Consider the following 15,494-nt stretch of genomic DNA (forward strand, 5'->3'; position numbering starts at 1 on the left):
GAAGAAAGCACGAGATCAATTTTTGTATCACACTTCTTGCGCGAGACTACCGGGCGGAACAAACACACCGGACAAGGGCTAGACATCAATCGAACTCTCCGCACGTGTCCGTTTAGATAAATCACACGAAAGGATCACGGAAGGTTTACTCACGCACTGTTTGACAGCGCTGGCAATGCTCATGGCCTCGAACACTACGCGGGACGTATGTTTCTCAAATGTGCGCAGCACACGGGTGTCGCTCAAAAGAAGGACGCACTGGACGCAGGCGGTAATGATCAGCTAAATGATTTCCCGCTGCTTGCAGCTGTACCTTGCGCGGAGCTCCGCAAGCCCGTCGTTCCACTTACAGGACGTCCCTCCTTACGCGATACCCCTGTACAAACTTGGCGTAGACTTTTCGAGGCCGCGTGCATTTCCACATCCTGATAACGAGTGCGGAAGCGAACCTCGGGTGAGCCTTTCGAAATAAATTATCTTAACGAACACTTCCCGCGAGTGTGACACGGAAATTGAACGCTCTCTCTCTCTCTCTCTCTCTCTCTCTCTCTCTCTCTCTCTCTCTCTCTCTCTCTCTCTCTCTCTCTCTCTCTCTCTCTCTCTCTCTCTCGACCCCGGTGTGTGCGGCACTTGCAATGTCCTATCCCATGTGCAGCAAATATTTAGCTGATGTTTAGCGGTTATGCTGAGTGCTCTTCCGTACTGTTTTCGAGTGCGCGAACGAATAATATTTCACAGTCCTCACAATAACGCTCTGACACCGCTATCGGCGAGCTTCTTTTCGGTTTCAGCAATAAAACATTTATTATGCGATTTAAAGAGCGTTGAGATAAACGCAAGGCGAATAATAAAAATGCACACCCTGCACCGAGCAAATCACAGGGTGCCGTTCCATGCTGGCGGTGGCAAAAGCTTCCCCAGCACTTCCAGTCAGCCAGTAAAAAGCAATACCTTATCAGACAGGAATAAGGATAAGGGGAAGGAGGCAGTGGGGCATTAAACTCCCGTGTAATAACAACTCCAAGCTTATTTCATTCATCATAAAATTACGACAATTTTTTTAATACACTCCCGTTATATAGGGTAAGCGGACATTTAAACGGACCCTGATATCCTTTCTTCAATCTTTTTATATCCTAAATGCTTTCAGGGTGTAGTCAACAAGCACACTCAATACTTAGTGCAAGGTTTCACAAAGTACGACAGGCAAAAATTAGTGCCCTACGCCCATCAGACAACTTAGAAACTTGCTCAAAAGATTTTTCTTGCTTGTCTGACGGAGGCGAAAAGCCAAAAACGCCCGTGTGTACGAGATTTCGGCGCACGTTAAAGATCCCCAGGTGGTCAAAATTATTTCGGAGCCCTCCATTACGGCGCGCTCATCGCCAGCGTTGCGTCGGCGCGTTAAACCTTACAATCAATCAATCAAAAGATTTTTATCTCTTTCCCGGTCTTGACGTTCTGCGAGCGTTCAAATTACGTCATTACAGTGGTGTAGCGCTTATAGTGGCCGGCTTTCGTTCAGTTGCAGCATTAACCGCATCCGATAGCTACTTTAAAAAATGCAACAAAAGCAAAGCAGATACGGAAGACGAGCCACAAGAAACGATGAGCAAATCACGCAGGGCAGCTCCGGGATGGCGCGATAACTGTAGCTTTCGCATTGCCTCTAGACCCGAAGGAAAGAGTGATAGCGTTTATCAGCAGTTTTGAGTTGCGCACTGCCCCTTTGTAATATGCTAGAAAGCTGGGCAAGCAGGAAACCCTTTATATTCAAATAAAGCGCCAAACACACACAGCCAAAAAGAGAGAAGACCTTTAGCCCTAGTCCTTGCCTTGCCTAGTCCTTGCCTAGCGCTAGTCCTTGCCTTGCCTTAGTTGCGTTTGTTTGGCGCTTTATTCGAACATGACATTTACAAACTCTTTTTACTTAGTTTAATTGACCGCTGGACAAAACCTTTAGACACTGTTGACTTAGACAAGGGATTCTTTTTAGTTCCGCGTGCATTTTTTTCCGCTGATTACAGCGTCGAGAGCAGTCAAGCCGTGAGCTGTCCGCCACTCACCTCACATAGACGTGCCGAGCGTTCCAACGCGCATGCTTCACCTGCACCAGTTCGCGCCCCAGTGGCGCCAGTGGATTGGGCGACCTCGCATGGTTAAGTGTGCCCCCCACTTAAAGGGCGAATGCGTGCCGGCGGAAGAGGCAAGAGTGAAAAGGTGGGGGCAATACTCGGTCGTGGCTGATACGCAAGATTGATATCGCCTCCTCGACAATGGCGGTTCGCTCTAGATACACGTGCGTTCACGGTCGGTTTGTGATAGTGTGCCTGGAAAGAAAGTACCGTGTTCGAGAATTCCTTATCATGAGCGACCTTGACTGCTACGTGCTCCATACTAGCCCGACCGAAAATGGCATCGTCTCCCTGTGCGTTTTAGCGGTGTTGCCGGCTGCTCCTCCACGCAAGATAACGTGCGAGAAGTTGGAGGGATTCGGTAGAGCATACTGAGCATACTTTAGAGCATACTTTACTGAGTCTTGAGCTGTGTGGAGTTTTAACGCGGCTGCGCATTATTACACAGCAGGAACACCGTGCACGTGCTAAGTTGGGTTTCGCTAAGCTTACCTGACTCTTCAGAAAAAAATCGCGTGTTCATCGCTGATTCTGTTCGTAAATTGCAACCTACGTCAGCGTCGCCAGCTTTCTTGAGTGGTCCATCAACAGCCACCTTTATCACTCGTCGAACCACCAACACTCGCAAAAAAATTTGTTTAGGTAACGGCGTGCTAACAAAAAGTATATATTTTTTCTGAGAAAATTGGCTAAAACGACGAATTTCAAAGTTCAAATTTAGGTCGCCTGAAATAAAACCCCACCTGGGGATTTTAATTGGAGTGGAAAACTTGCACGTGAGGGTATCTGCTACATCATGATCGTGCCATTTCCTGCAGTGTGGTCACACACATATAACGCCCGTTATTTAAAACTTCCCGCGTTCTTACAACGCGTAGCACGCAAGCTGCAGCTTAGCCCGGCAGATGGCGCGAGGGAACAAAGTCGTGCGTAGAGCCATTTCCGGTTAGAGCGCACGACGTCGTGCGTATAGCATTGCTCAACAAAGAGGGTGACATCGTGAATTACTGAAATGCTCTGCATTTAAAAGGCTTATGTACAATCTGTTATGGAGCTCTCCTGCCTTGCAGGACCAGATAGCCCACTCAAGAGATGTTACAAACAGCCCGGTTTGTATTTCGCGCGTTCGTTTTTCGCACTGCCATGATAGTAGTTCGCGTCGCGTCTGACAGATGGCGCCACCAGTCCACGGCGCGCGCGCTGCTCGTGGGACCTTGCTCTCAGTGGTTGCACTCAATCTCTGCAAGAGGTAGCGTCAACATCCCCCTCGCGAGGGGCACGATCAAATGCAGAGCATTTCCGGGGGCGCACGACGTTAAGTAGTTTGCGTTACGTTAATGTTGTTGCACTTGTGGCAACTGCTAACGAGAGAGCGCTCGTCAGCAGTCATTTGAATGAGTCAAGGATATAAGGCGCGTCCGTAGCCTCCCAATCTGTGTCGGATTTGTGGCGCAGTGGGTTAAGCACTATGTACATTGCGTTCCGCCCGCAGGGTCGAGGGATCGAAACCTGGCGCCGGATGGTACGTTTTTTATATATATAGTAGGGAGGGGTGCGGTGCGGACTACGGACGCCAACGCGGGTGACATCGTGAGTTACTGAAATGCTCTGCATTTAAAAGCGAAAACGGAGAAAATTGGGGAACTAATTACAGTGGTGGAAATGGGGTGCGAGGAGGAATGCGGAGGAGAAGAGTTGCGAACGCGGAGGCAGTGCTCCATCAGCTGGGGTCGGCATGCGACGGAGCGTGATGAAGTGGAGAGTATTAAAAATTGTGTTTGATTCCTCTGTCACAGGAATCGGTAAAACACGAAAGTGAAATGGGCAGCGAAATCTGCAGCTGCGCATGATTTGCGGGTCGGCGAGCAACGTCATGTTGGCGGGTAACCTCGGCAAAGGTGTACTGGCGTCATTTCCGTGACGGATATGTCGGCAGCGAAATCTTGGTGTATCCCGGCATAAAACACTTTCGTGCCAAAATATAAAACCCGAGGACTAACAACCCTAAGTATAACGTGCTCTTTGGATTTAAAGGTTGCTTCCCCGCGAGAAGACCCTGTGTGAAGGGGTGCACCCTTTACAGGCCGCTTGCTTCGTTGTACTGGCGTCACTCGCGTGACGGATATGATGTCACTCAAGTGTTTGTGTATCCCGGAATAAAACACTTTCATGTTAAAAGAGCAAACGTGGAGCAGAGCGGACAGTGGACGACGCTGGTTGCAAAAAAGAGCGAGGAAGAAAGTAGAGGAAACTACAACGGAAGTATGAATGCTGGAGGCAGGGGAGGAAAGTACAGCGAATGAAGAAACGTGGCGTTGCGTGCACGGAGATCAGTCCGCGGCCACTGCTGTTAAACGCACCCACACATCGTCCACGCGCTCCCTCTCGCGATCCTTTAATTAGCGAGCGAGCCACGCTACAAACCGCTCAGTTATCAATGAGCCGCACAGCACATTGTGCGCACTTTCAGCCATGCTATACTCACGCCGTTTTGTTGACAATGTTACAAAAGTGATACTCACGTCCTTTTACTTATTGAACGCGGTTTAGGCGCCAGCGCTTCGAGTCTTTTATCGATGCCTTGATTAGACAGCTTGCTGCGCCAGCGAGAGGATATTGCGCGAAAGAAGCACGGACTCCGCCTTATAAAGAGTCTGAAATACATCTTTGTCCCTCTGTATGCTACTCTGTATGTGCAACACTTTTTCAGGCTTCGAAGTACGCATGTAGGGACCACAGTACAGGCACTGGTTTCTTGTGGTGGACTATCCCAGTGTTGCGCTGTAAGCAATTTATTTATACATCGATCTGTTGGTACATGCCCCAGCAGCGCCTGTACCAACACGCCCTGCAACCAGCATTCATTTCCCATGGTTGGTGCAGCAACGGACGAACTGCTGACGAACGGCGCGATAACAATGTCTGAGAATATACCCGGGTTGCAAAGATACGCAGCCAAGGAACAAAAGAGCTCAGCATCTATGCCAAACAAGCGGGGACTGTACATTACGACGCATAAGGCGCGAAGATAAAAATGGTGCTCATGCAAGCAAACGCTCATGTCAATATTCGTTCGGAGCGGCGGATATCTCAAGGCTGGAGCCGATGTTCAAAGCAAAGATTGGTGCATTGTGCCTAGCGCTGCAAGATGGGGCACTGGTGGCAGAAGCGCTCACGTGAGTAAAGCATGTGTGAAGCTAGCGGCCAAAAGAGACAAAGTGCGGAGCGCTAGGAAATGGAATGGAGCTGAAAGAAGAACTGGTTATTTAAAATGAGATCAGAGACATTTGGGACCTGCTACGCGTGTTATGCACGAAAGCGTACGTGTAGCTTGGTGTGTTGATATCGCAGCCCATGGAAATTCTGGAATCGACCGTACCTCTCTCTTACAGCAGTCAATAGCCATTGGGTCAATAGTCAGTCAATAGTCACATGCCCCTTGAGTGGGCATGTGAAAATGTTGTTATGCCTACAATCATTCCTAATATTAGATAACTTTAATATTGAGGATAGCGACGTGCCAATCAACGTGAAACTCATTGTACGTCAATAGCTGGTGCCGTCTGACGACGTTAGAGCTCGAAGCGTCACGTTAGGCCTATCGGGTTGGGGACGCCAGATCGACGGATACCGGCGTTCGCAGCCAATGCATACCAGCGTTAGCGGCCACGTGACACTACAAGCGGCCATTGTTGGGTGGGAACGCTCCTTCGCTGGGCCACTGGGCGCGCTACAATGAGATGACCACACGACGGGACAGCATGCAGCGTCGTAAACCCTCTGGGTGCGTTATCGGCGCATGCGCAGTGGCATCTTCACTCGTTCCCTCCTCTCCACATAGCTCGATTGATTGATTGATTGATTGATTGATTGATTGTGGGGCTTAACGCGCCGACGCAACGCAGGCGATGAGGCGCGCCGTAGTGGAGGGCTCCGGATTAATTTTGACCACCTGGGGATCTTTATCGTGCGCCGAAATCTCGTACACACGGGCGTTTTTGCTTTTCGCCTCCATCAGAAAAGCGGCCGCCGCGGCCGGGATCTCCACATAGCTCATCTAGGAGGCTAATGTTTACGCATCAAAAGAGTGCGCCGGTAGAAGTGACAACGGGCCCAGACAGCTGGAGAACGCTGAGCAGTCGAGTTCTGCCAGAGGTTAAAGGACTCCTGCAACGCTTTTTTACAGATACTTTCCTTGCTCTCCATCGGTTCTTCGTGTCATTCAGATGCAGACGCAAATGCGGCACTGCCTACTCACTCCCGAAGCTTCCGGATATGACGACGCAACGCGACCCTATATACGCACCTACGACTGGCTGAACTTGCAATATTTTGTATATGTCATTGTATGGACCAAACGAGCACTAATAATGCTCTATATAGTTTTTTTTTTTTTAAAGCAAGAATAAAACTTCACCGCGGATAGTAACAATGGAATACACTACTGCCCGCTTCGAGCGCTTGTGTGCCCTTCCAAGCCGTGTTAAAATGAGCCGCTCTCTATTCTCTCTGCCTCGCCCGACGTCTGGCGTCCGCGCGCTTTGCAAAAATAGATACAAAATCGTCTGTCTGCATTACATATGGCGATGCCTATACTCGGCGGATATCGCAGAGGTATGCGGCGTTGGCAGCGAACCAATTTCCATAGCGACCACCCATACGGCAGGCTATACGTAACTGCCGATTCCTTCAGGGCCGGCAACTGTAGCTATTAACGGCTACTAAATGATAAAAACTCACGAGCGCTTCAACTTTCTAAAGGCCGATGATTAGCGAAGCTTTGTAAAAAAACTAGTGTCATTCCACTCTGTGAAGAAGGATGACCTGCAAAGCTGGACGCAGTCCACGAAGTGCACAAAACAAAACACGTTTGTTGTAATTTGCGATGAAGCATACTTCCTAGCTAATTAGCTGAGTGAACCTCATAATGATCCAAGCTTTGTTCTTGCAGAAAAACATGTAGCTACCTGTGTCCCTCCCGCGTCGTAAGCATCTTACTGTTTGTGAAACACACAAACCCAATCCGCTCTACCACTACGGACTCCGGAAAAGTCTTATTAGGGCATTTAACACGTGCATTTAAACCTCGTACCAGCACAACGGACATTCCATCCATCAACACGGGCATGAAACCTATAGCTGCGCGTGCACGCCACCCCTCCTACATCCCACTATTCTCCACTACAAACCTGCGCACGCATAAACCAGCAACCGGTCATGTGCACGGGCTTAAAAGTTGCAGGTGCGGTCGAAAATATCCCCTCAAAGCCCTCGGACGAAGTGATATTGGCTCACGCTGCCGTTCCATGCGGGCAATTTGCTGTTGATCCGGTAGGGATTCGCCGCTACCCGACGAGCTGAACTTGAGGCCAGAACGGCGGCGCAAGCAGCTTTCCGTTGGTTTTGCGCCCGTTCGCGCTTGTGTTCGGGCCAACGCTTCAATTCTTGCTCTTCTTCCTCCAAACGAACGACATGCATCCGTCCCATAACGATTGAAAACCTGCAAGCCCTTCAGCTCTATTCTCGCGCGCAAACATGTCGCTGTCCATTATACTTCCACATCGTAGGCATCTTACAGTCTGTGTAAGATGTCTGTGTAGCACATCAACCCACACCCGAACCACAAAATTGAGAACAGCCGACTAAGCGCATTAAGCCATGAAATTTCGACATCTAAATCTCCCACCAGCACAACCGGCATTTCATCGTTAGCGGAATAAACCCTAGCTGTGTGTGCACGTCTCCCTTTTTCCACGCGAAAACCGTGCATGCATAAGCCGGCAACCTCTGATGGTGCATACTTAGGCGTGAAAGACACGGGCGAAAATGTCGCTCGGAAGGCCTTCCAAGCTGAAAAAGAAATATGGACCTACGCCGGCGTTCCAACTGGGCAAGTTCCTCTTCAACCTGGAAGGATTCGCAGCTACGTGGCGATGTGGAATTTGACCGGAAACGGCGACAGCGGGTTTCGGTCGTTTTAGAAGGCAGCCCTTTGGCAGCCGTTACCTGGGCTTCGCGGGAGCGGAGTCTGTTTATTCCCGCGTAACCAAATGAGCGAACGCAGCAGCGACGAAAGAAAGAAAACGGAGAGGAACGTCTAGAGAAGGGCGAGGTGGAGTACGACACGTGCGGCTACGGCGTCATCTTTCTCACTGCCTTTCCCTAACACATGTCTCATGCGTCGCCACCAAAGAGCACACTCCTCTGACACTTTCCCCAGACGCTGTTCCATTCTCCGCTAATCCAAACCACGTGACATTTGGGCGAGTGGTTCAAACACGATATGCAACAACATGCTCGCTTCTCCCTTGTGCGGGGCTAACCGAACCACATGACATTTGCGCGAGAGGTTCAAACACGATTTGCAACATGCTTGCAGGCGCCGGCGGTGCGCTGCGGGGTAACAGCAGAGTAGCGCACGCCTCCGTGCGTTCGCTGATCACGCGAACAGTTCCTGAGACGCAGCAGAAATGCGCCGTGACCGAGAAGACTGCCCCTCGCGCTGCGCACAAATTTTATGTTAGGGAGTGTAGTAATCGTCAGTGCATATCTTTACGCCCATCCGTGCTTCAGTTTATTCTTCGCAATCATCTGATAACCGCACTACCGCCGTTAGCTGCCGACTGCGCAACTTGCCAAAGGGGCATCGGTGGAGGCGAGGGGAAAAATAGTTGTGAAAGAGGTGTCAGGGGTGGTGAAGAGGATCCGCGGGGCGGCGTCGAGTAAGTCGGTGACACCGGATAAAAACTGGGGGGAGGGGGGAGGGAGGGCGGGTTAGACATATACTGCTTTGCAGTAAAAAGCGCCTGACATGAAGATGCATGACTGCAAATTAAGGAGAAAGGTGTAGCAACTTCTTGTGTATTGACGGCCGTCATTCATACAGGAAAGCCACATACATGCATACACGCGCAGCCCTTAAATGGCGCCTATGTGACCACACTACAAAATATAAGTATCAGCGCAGCGCTTCCTTGGCTACCCCTGCACGACGCCACCGATCTGCTCCAGGTGCGATCTTGTAATGCGAGCAGGCGAGCGGAAGCCGCGCCCGGGCACCGCAGCGTCAGAGAGGGAGAAGAGCGCTCCCCGATGGGCCACGCGAACCACTTTGTAAACAAAATGAGTTAATTAAAAATAGTTTGTTCAGTTGAGCCAACGCCTCTCAAAATAAATAACAAGAGTGATGAAACATAAGCTTGAGGCCTAAGCCAGGTTTTGATCTTTAAAATGGTGCCAAATAAGAACTAATCTAGTGAAAATGCATATCCAAGTAACGAGATGTATAACCTTGAGGTCCAAATTATGTTTTCAACACCGTGGGACTTTGGTGACATCTTGTTACCACACACACACACACACGCACACACACACACACGCACACACGCACACACACGCACACACACACGCACACGCACACACGCACGCACGCGAGCACAAGCACGCACGCACACACGCATGCGTACGCGCACGCACACGCACACATTGCCTCCAGTATCTTCTCCAGTACAGCGGTTGTCTCGCTGACCTGCGAGGCTCGTTTTTTCTGTGGTTGCTGCGACTCGCTGGCCTCCGCTGCGCTCTGGGCGTTGCTCTCCGCGTCCACGGCTTCTTGGTTACTCGCGTGCTCGGCGTTACCCGTCTCCATCCGCTCTAGGCGGACGGATGGCGGGTCTCGCCGCGCCCTTTGGGCTTCTCGGTCGTGTCGTCCGACTCCTCGCGTTTGCCGGAGCTACCGCTCGTCAGCGCCTCCATCTTGTTCATGGGAGCGCGTATTTGTGCGTTCTGCGCCTTGATTTGGGCTTGTTACAGTTCAATTATTTTCGTGGGCTATATGCATTCGCTGTCGCCTGACTTGGCTAGAGCGCCTTGACCGGGAGGGGGAAGGGGGAAGGGGAGGAAACTCTCTCTTGTTCCCTAGAGCGACGGGAGACCCGTCTGCCCAGCCCCCTTGTTTGTCGGCGCTCTTCCCTCGTTGCCGCTGACTGGAACGGGCCCGGGACCTCGACCTCGGTGCTCGGGACCGGGACCGGGACCTCTGGCGTCTTCCACTGGAGCCTCGTTTGCCGCTGCTCCCCCTCTTGGCCGTCTCCCAGCGGCGGTTCCGCTTGGGGCCGGCCGATGACGTCCGGCCGGCCCCCTTGGGGCCGCCCCGGGAGCGGGATCTCGAACGTTGGCGGATCTGGTGGCCGCCCTTGCGGGCCGGCGTTCTCGATCGGCTCCGCGACGAGGTGCTGCGGCGGGGTCGCCCTGTAGGACCTCTTTCCTCTTGACTTGGGTCACCTTCTTCGTCTCGCCGGCGTTCCCACCGCGGGCGGCGCACCACATACAGAGTCTTGAAGCGCGCCTTGCAAGCCCGGTCGGTGGTGAGGTGCTGTCCGCCGCACAGGCTGCATTTCGTCACGCATGACTGTTCAGAGTCGGGGTTGGCTGCGCCACATCAGGAGCAGATACAGTCATTTCATCTTCATCTTCACTACCGATCGAGGTTAGTGTACAGCAGTTGGACAGTTTAAAATCCATATGGAGGCATCGATCTCAAATAGCTGGCCAAGAAAAAAAAAAGGTTCGTGACAAAGCTGAGCTTAACAACACGCTCAGGCGCATCCGTATAGCTAGATATGACGGATAACTAACGCCTTTAATGAGTAAATATCTTGACATCGTTAGAGAGCTCTGCAAACGCCAACTGAATGGAATAAAGCAGATATCTGCTTCCTACAATACTTTTTCCGCCCTTAGCCTAGCTCGGGACATAATAGCCTATGCACATCAAACTAGTATTGCCGGCTTGTGAGTCTCTTTGGACTAAAAACATTTGGTAGTCAACCATTCATACCTGCGTGCCATATTTCAGGCATATGAGTTTCCTTCTGAATTTGTTCAGCTTCTCTGAAAGTTGTATAATAATTTATCCTTTGACCTGGTCATTAATGGCGTGGTTTTTTGGATTGGAAAACATTTAATGAGCATAAAAGTGGGTGGCTTTCTCAGTCCAGATAGCCGCGAGCTAGCGCAGCTGCTTGGGCGCGAGTGATGAGGCGTTCTTGGTCCTCGCACCGTGAGCTGGCCAGCTCGCGCTCCCACTGCTCAGGGGATGGGGAAGGGAGGGGGTTTGGCGCGTAGGGGCATTCCCAGACTAGGTGGTAGGTAGTGTTTGGGACGGAGCAAGAAGGGCAGTTGTAGGGGTAAGTGGAGGGAGATATGTGGTGGAGTATCGTGGTGTTGTAGAATGTGTTGGTCTGCAGTCGACGCCAAATGCGAGCCGCCTGTGTGCTGAGGGATGGGTGAGGAGGAGGGTATTGAAGCCGCAGTTGGCGATAATGATACAAGATTTTAGTGTATCGAGGAGAGACTGGGGGATAGATGGAGGGTTCGGAAAGTTCCTCTTCCGTAAATAGTGAAATTGCAATTTATAGAGGCGTCATACAAGGATGCACCTTGTCGCCCCTTGTTTTTGTCTTATGTCTAGATCCCCTCCATCAGAAAACTCGTCGCAACTTCAACATTAGGGGTCTCCCCTGCCCGGACAAGGCTCTGTTAAAGTGCCTGCGTACGGAGATGACGTTACTATTTTTATTCCGGACACAGATTTTATTCACGGCTGATTTAGGCGACTTCGAGTCTTATGCCCGCCTTTCAGGTGTAGAGTTAAATGTCACAAAAAGTGCTTCCCTCCCTCTGGGAAATTCAACACTCGCCGCAAATAATAACTTAAAAATAGTTCGGGACGTGAAGATTCTCGGCGTGAAATTCACGGAAGATGGGGTTTCACAAGACATGTAGCCCGAACTAGTTGATGGCATTAAAAAGAATGTCGCCAGGGCAAGGTCTTTCAACTTCTCTTTCGCAGAAAAATCCTATGTTATTAAGCGCGTTTTCCTAGCTAAATTCTTCTTTGTTTCCAGGATTAAGCTGCCTCCCAATCCTGTTGCGCACAAAGTATCTTTGGATATTTTCTTTCTTTTAGGATGGAAGCGCCGAGTGTTTGTCAAGACATTCTCTGCGTCTTCCACGCCGCTCTGGTGGTTATGGTCATTTTTGCATCGACCTCATGAGCCAGTTGTTGGCCTTCAGAGTCATCTTCACTTCTCGGTGACGCAGAGGCTCAGGGCATACCTCTTGGTGGGTTTTTTGCCCAACTATGGCCAGCAACATGCACCCCAGTGCAGCTATCCCATCAAAACTCTTCAAGGCCGTCATTTGTTTAGTTAAAGAGGCTAGTGCATTTGATGCCGATATTGATATTGTGAATGAACAACCTGCCAGGCTGTAGAAACAAATTGTAACTACAAGGTGGGGCAGACGATTAAGTCCACCAGATTTCCCCTGGTTACGTCTGATGTCAGGCAGGCTGCCCGAGAACTCCCAAAACATCCAGTGGCAAAACGCTAGGTGAATTGTTACCACAAAAGAGAGAATATTTCACTGGAGAGCAACTAAGAACTCTTCCTGTCCCAGCTTCGGGCACCGGAATCCACCGCATATAATTTTTCAAGCTGCACTGTAGCGCGTTGCTTTTGGTGCGTCACACACTATGCCTCTCAAAGTTTGGGGCTTGCACGGTATCAACTCAGAGAACACAGCCCTGGAACTGCCCTAGGCAAACTATTCGCAGTAATTGGCGATTATGTACTATGGCGTAAATACTGTAGGGCCGCTGCACAGAATCGCAGGCTACGTATGCAGTGGCCTTTCCTTTCGTAATTCAGACAACACCTCGTGACCTTTGTGAAAGATGAGTTGGCCCTGTTGGGTGAGGAAGAATTTCTGCGGCATTGGTCTACCTGGTTTACAGAAATGTGGAGCAAAAGTGTTACTATTCCTGCCAGTTTTCCATACCTGTGTCCTTAGGGATATTCGTGGTTAAAATTGTTTTTTTTTTTGGGGGGGGGGGGTTAGAATTGGATGTTATGACGTCATAGTATTCGTTGGAGCATTAACACCGCCCTTCTACCGTATATTGCTGCATTCTTGTAGCAAATGCTTTTGTGACCTTGTTTCCCTGGCGTGTTAACCTATTGGTTGTAACCAACTCTACATTGTTTGTATGTTAGTCTTTTGTTTGTTATCAACTAGAAATTGTTTGTGTGCTTCTGTAAGTGTCGGTGACTGTCAACCTTTGGGCTCTGTTTTGTAACAACAGGCACTGCGCTTGTATAAATGTTTCTGGTTGTTACGTTGTGTCATTGATACCAGGATTGTCTGATAATAAATTTATCTTTTCAAGCGGGGTATGTTTAAGCCTATGCTTGGGTGCGTGACGCCGCGGGGCTCTGTTGGGGTCTGCTACGCCACGTGATTGGCTGTGGCAAGACAGCATGACAGCGGACGAGCTACGTCGACAAGCTGGACCCCTAAGGTGCTCTTAAAAGGGTGAACGCGTCTGCACGTGGGACACAGCCGCAGAAACCCGCTGCGCGTCGTGGTTCCCCGACGCCTGAGAAGGTTCGCTCGTCGTTTTTGTGGAAATCGGGGAAAGCGGTCCTTCGTACGAGCCGTGATCAGAAACCGCAAGCGCGGAAGGAGCGTGTATGGTCTGGCAAGCGCGACCTTCAGAGCGGGAAGACCTCTCATATCTGCCTCTTCCGCTCGACCCGATCGCTTCCCGTAACATCAACCATGCTCCGGACTTAGATTGCGAGTAGGCTGCAGCAGGACCGGAACATCCATCCCTCTGTAGCCGGTGTTATTACGCGCGACGATATATCCGTGCCTAATAACCGGGAAAACCTTTATATACACCATAGGTCGGCAATTTTTTGAGGTGGAGAGCCTAGTCGCATGAAGATGACACCGCGGAGGGCCGGACGACAGATCGGGTAGGGGGAAGGAAGGGGCTTTTGCAGGCAAAGGGGAAAAAATCGGAGAATTGACAATAATATTCGACAATTATTGACAATAATCTGCCTAAGTGTGAAGATTGGGGACAATGCTTAACCACACTTGGGATAGAAAATGACGTGTCGGCTTTCTGATACCAAGCGACAGGAGGAGGGGTCTGAAGGCGCGCTGTGGGCCGCATAATACTGCCCCACGGGCCGCATGCGCCCGCGTGTCGTAGGTTGTCGACCCCTGATATACATGTAAACTATAAAAAAAAAACAGCACAAAACCGATAAAAAATGCAGCACACTTTCTTCCGTAAGCCGCTGCTGTCCGGCGCCAACAGCTCTGCTTCCTTATGCAAAGTGCCTTGAGGGTATCGTGCACAGGATTCTACTTTCGTGTGGAAAGTGTTATGTAGGCAGAGCAGCGGCCGGTGCATGAATGATCGCTTGCGGGAACATGATTGCTATGTGAAAGTGGGGCTGACAGGGCACTTGCCAGTTCACTGTAAGCAGTGTGGGGGCGAACCAAAGTTCGAGGAATGCACTATATTGGACAAAGGTAACAATCAAACAACCAGAGAAATTATTGCAGCGAAAGAAATTGTGCGGTTCGGTGACTTGCATGTTTGAACGAAGCACGTGTTGGCGCTAGACGGCAATGGCGGATGGATTAAGTGTACTGCATTTTCCATCTTTTGTTTATCTGTTTTATTGTTATATATTGTATGTGTATAAAGGTTTTCCGTGTTAACCATTTAGTTGGAAGTCAGCGCTGCGTATGTCCCTTTCTTGATTGATTGTAGGGTTTAACGCGCCAACGCAACGCATGCGATGAGCAGCGCCGTAGTGGAGGGCTCCGGATTAATTTTGACCACCTGGGGATCTTTAAAGTGCGCCGAAATTTCGAACACACGGGCGTTTTCGCTTTTCGCCTCCATCTGAAAAGCGGCCGCCGCGGCCGGGAATCGAACCCATGACCTCGTGCTCAGCAGCGCAACGCCTTAGCCACTGAGCCACCGCGGCGGGTGTAGGTCCCTTTATTGTCCTTGTGTGGGCTTTTCTGCGCTGTAGCCAGATAGATATATCAGTGGCCATAAAAATGGTAATTGTTTGTTGGGCGTCCCAGTTGTCCTTTTTCGCCCGAGCCCTGAGCCACGCGCGAATTTACGCACGCCGCGGGAGACACGTGAGATCCGCCAAGAATTACAGCCACCGAGAATTACAGCCACCGCAATTACAGCAAGAATTACCTGCTAGCGATACACCAGAGTATCGCTAGCAGGTGAAGTTCGCTTCACAGGCTAGCCTCACTTCGGTGACCCCACACTGTGTGTGTGTGCTGCCTCCACTGCAATAGACGCACAGACTCCTACGTCAGCGACAGTTGTGAAACGTTGTCGGCCCGGAAGTAGGCTCACAATACTGGTCAACCGAACGCAAGAATGCCGCACTGCGACAAAGAGGCGGGTGCTCGTTGCAGCTGAAACTACAACCAGCACTCCTGGCCTACATCATCGCAGCCGTTACG

The 15,494-nt window shown here is 50.6% G+C and overlaps 2 protein-coding genes across 5 annotated transcripts in view; both read right to left on the reverse strand.

Annotated features, from left to right (window-relative positions):
• LOC144145407 (monocarboxylate transporter 6-like) overlaps window positions 1-2,220 on the reverse strand; it is a 45,875-nt gene extending 43,655 nt beyond the window's left edge. Inside the window, exon 1 of one of the 4 annotated variants that reach the window (XM_077677001.1) lies at window positions 2,067-2,220. The gene's annotated coding sequence lies outside the window, so the exon portion shown is untranslated. Of the gene's footprint in view, window positions 1-153; window positions 411-2,066 lie in introns of those variants that run through there. The other 3 variants (XM_077677004.1, XM_077677005.1, XM_077677006.1) reach the window with 3 other exon arrangements.
• Window positions 2,221-7,316: 5,096 nt separating this feature from the next.
• LOC144146275 (monocarboxylate transporter 12-like) overlaps window positions 7,317-15,494 on the reverse strand; it is a 40,559-nt gene continuing 32,381 nt past the window's right edge. The window contains exons 7-8 of the mRNA XM_077678236.1: window positions 10,122-10,565; window positions 7,317-7,324 (exon numbers count right to left, since the gene is read on the reverse strand). Of these exons, the coding sequence (XP_077534362.1) occupies window positions 7,317-7,324; window positions 10,122-10,565 (452 nt within the window). The remainder of the gene's footprint in view (window positions 7,325-10,121; window positions 10,566-15,494) is intronic.

Source organism: Haemaphysalis longicornis, unplaced genomic scaffold (genome assembly GCF_048455015.1).
Source record: "Haemaphysalis longicornis isolate Haplotype H1 unplaced genomic scaffold, Haemaphysalis longicornis Haplotype H1 scaffold_7, whole genome shotgun sequence".
Taxonomy (NCBI): domain Eukaryota; kingdom Metazoa; phylum Arthropoda; class Arachnida; order Ixodida; family Ixodidae; genus Haemaphysalis; species Haemaphysalis longicornis.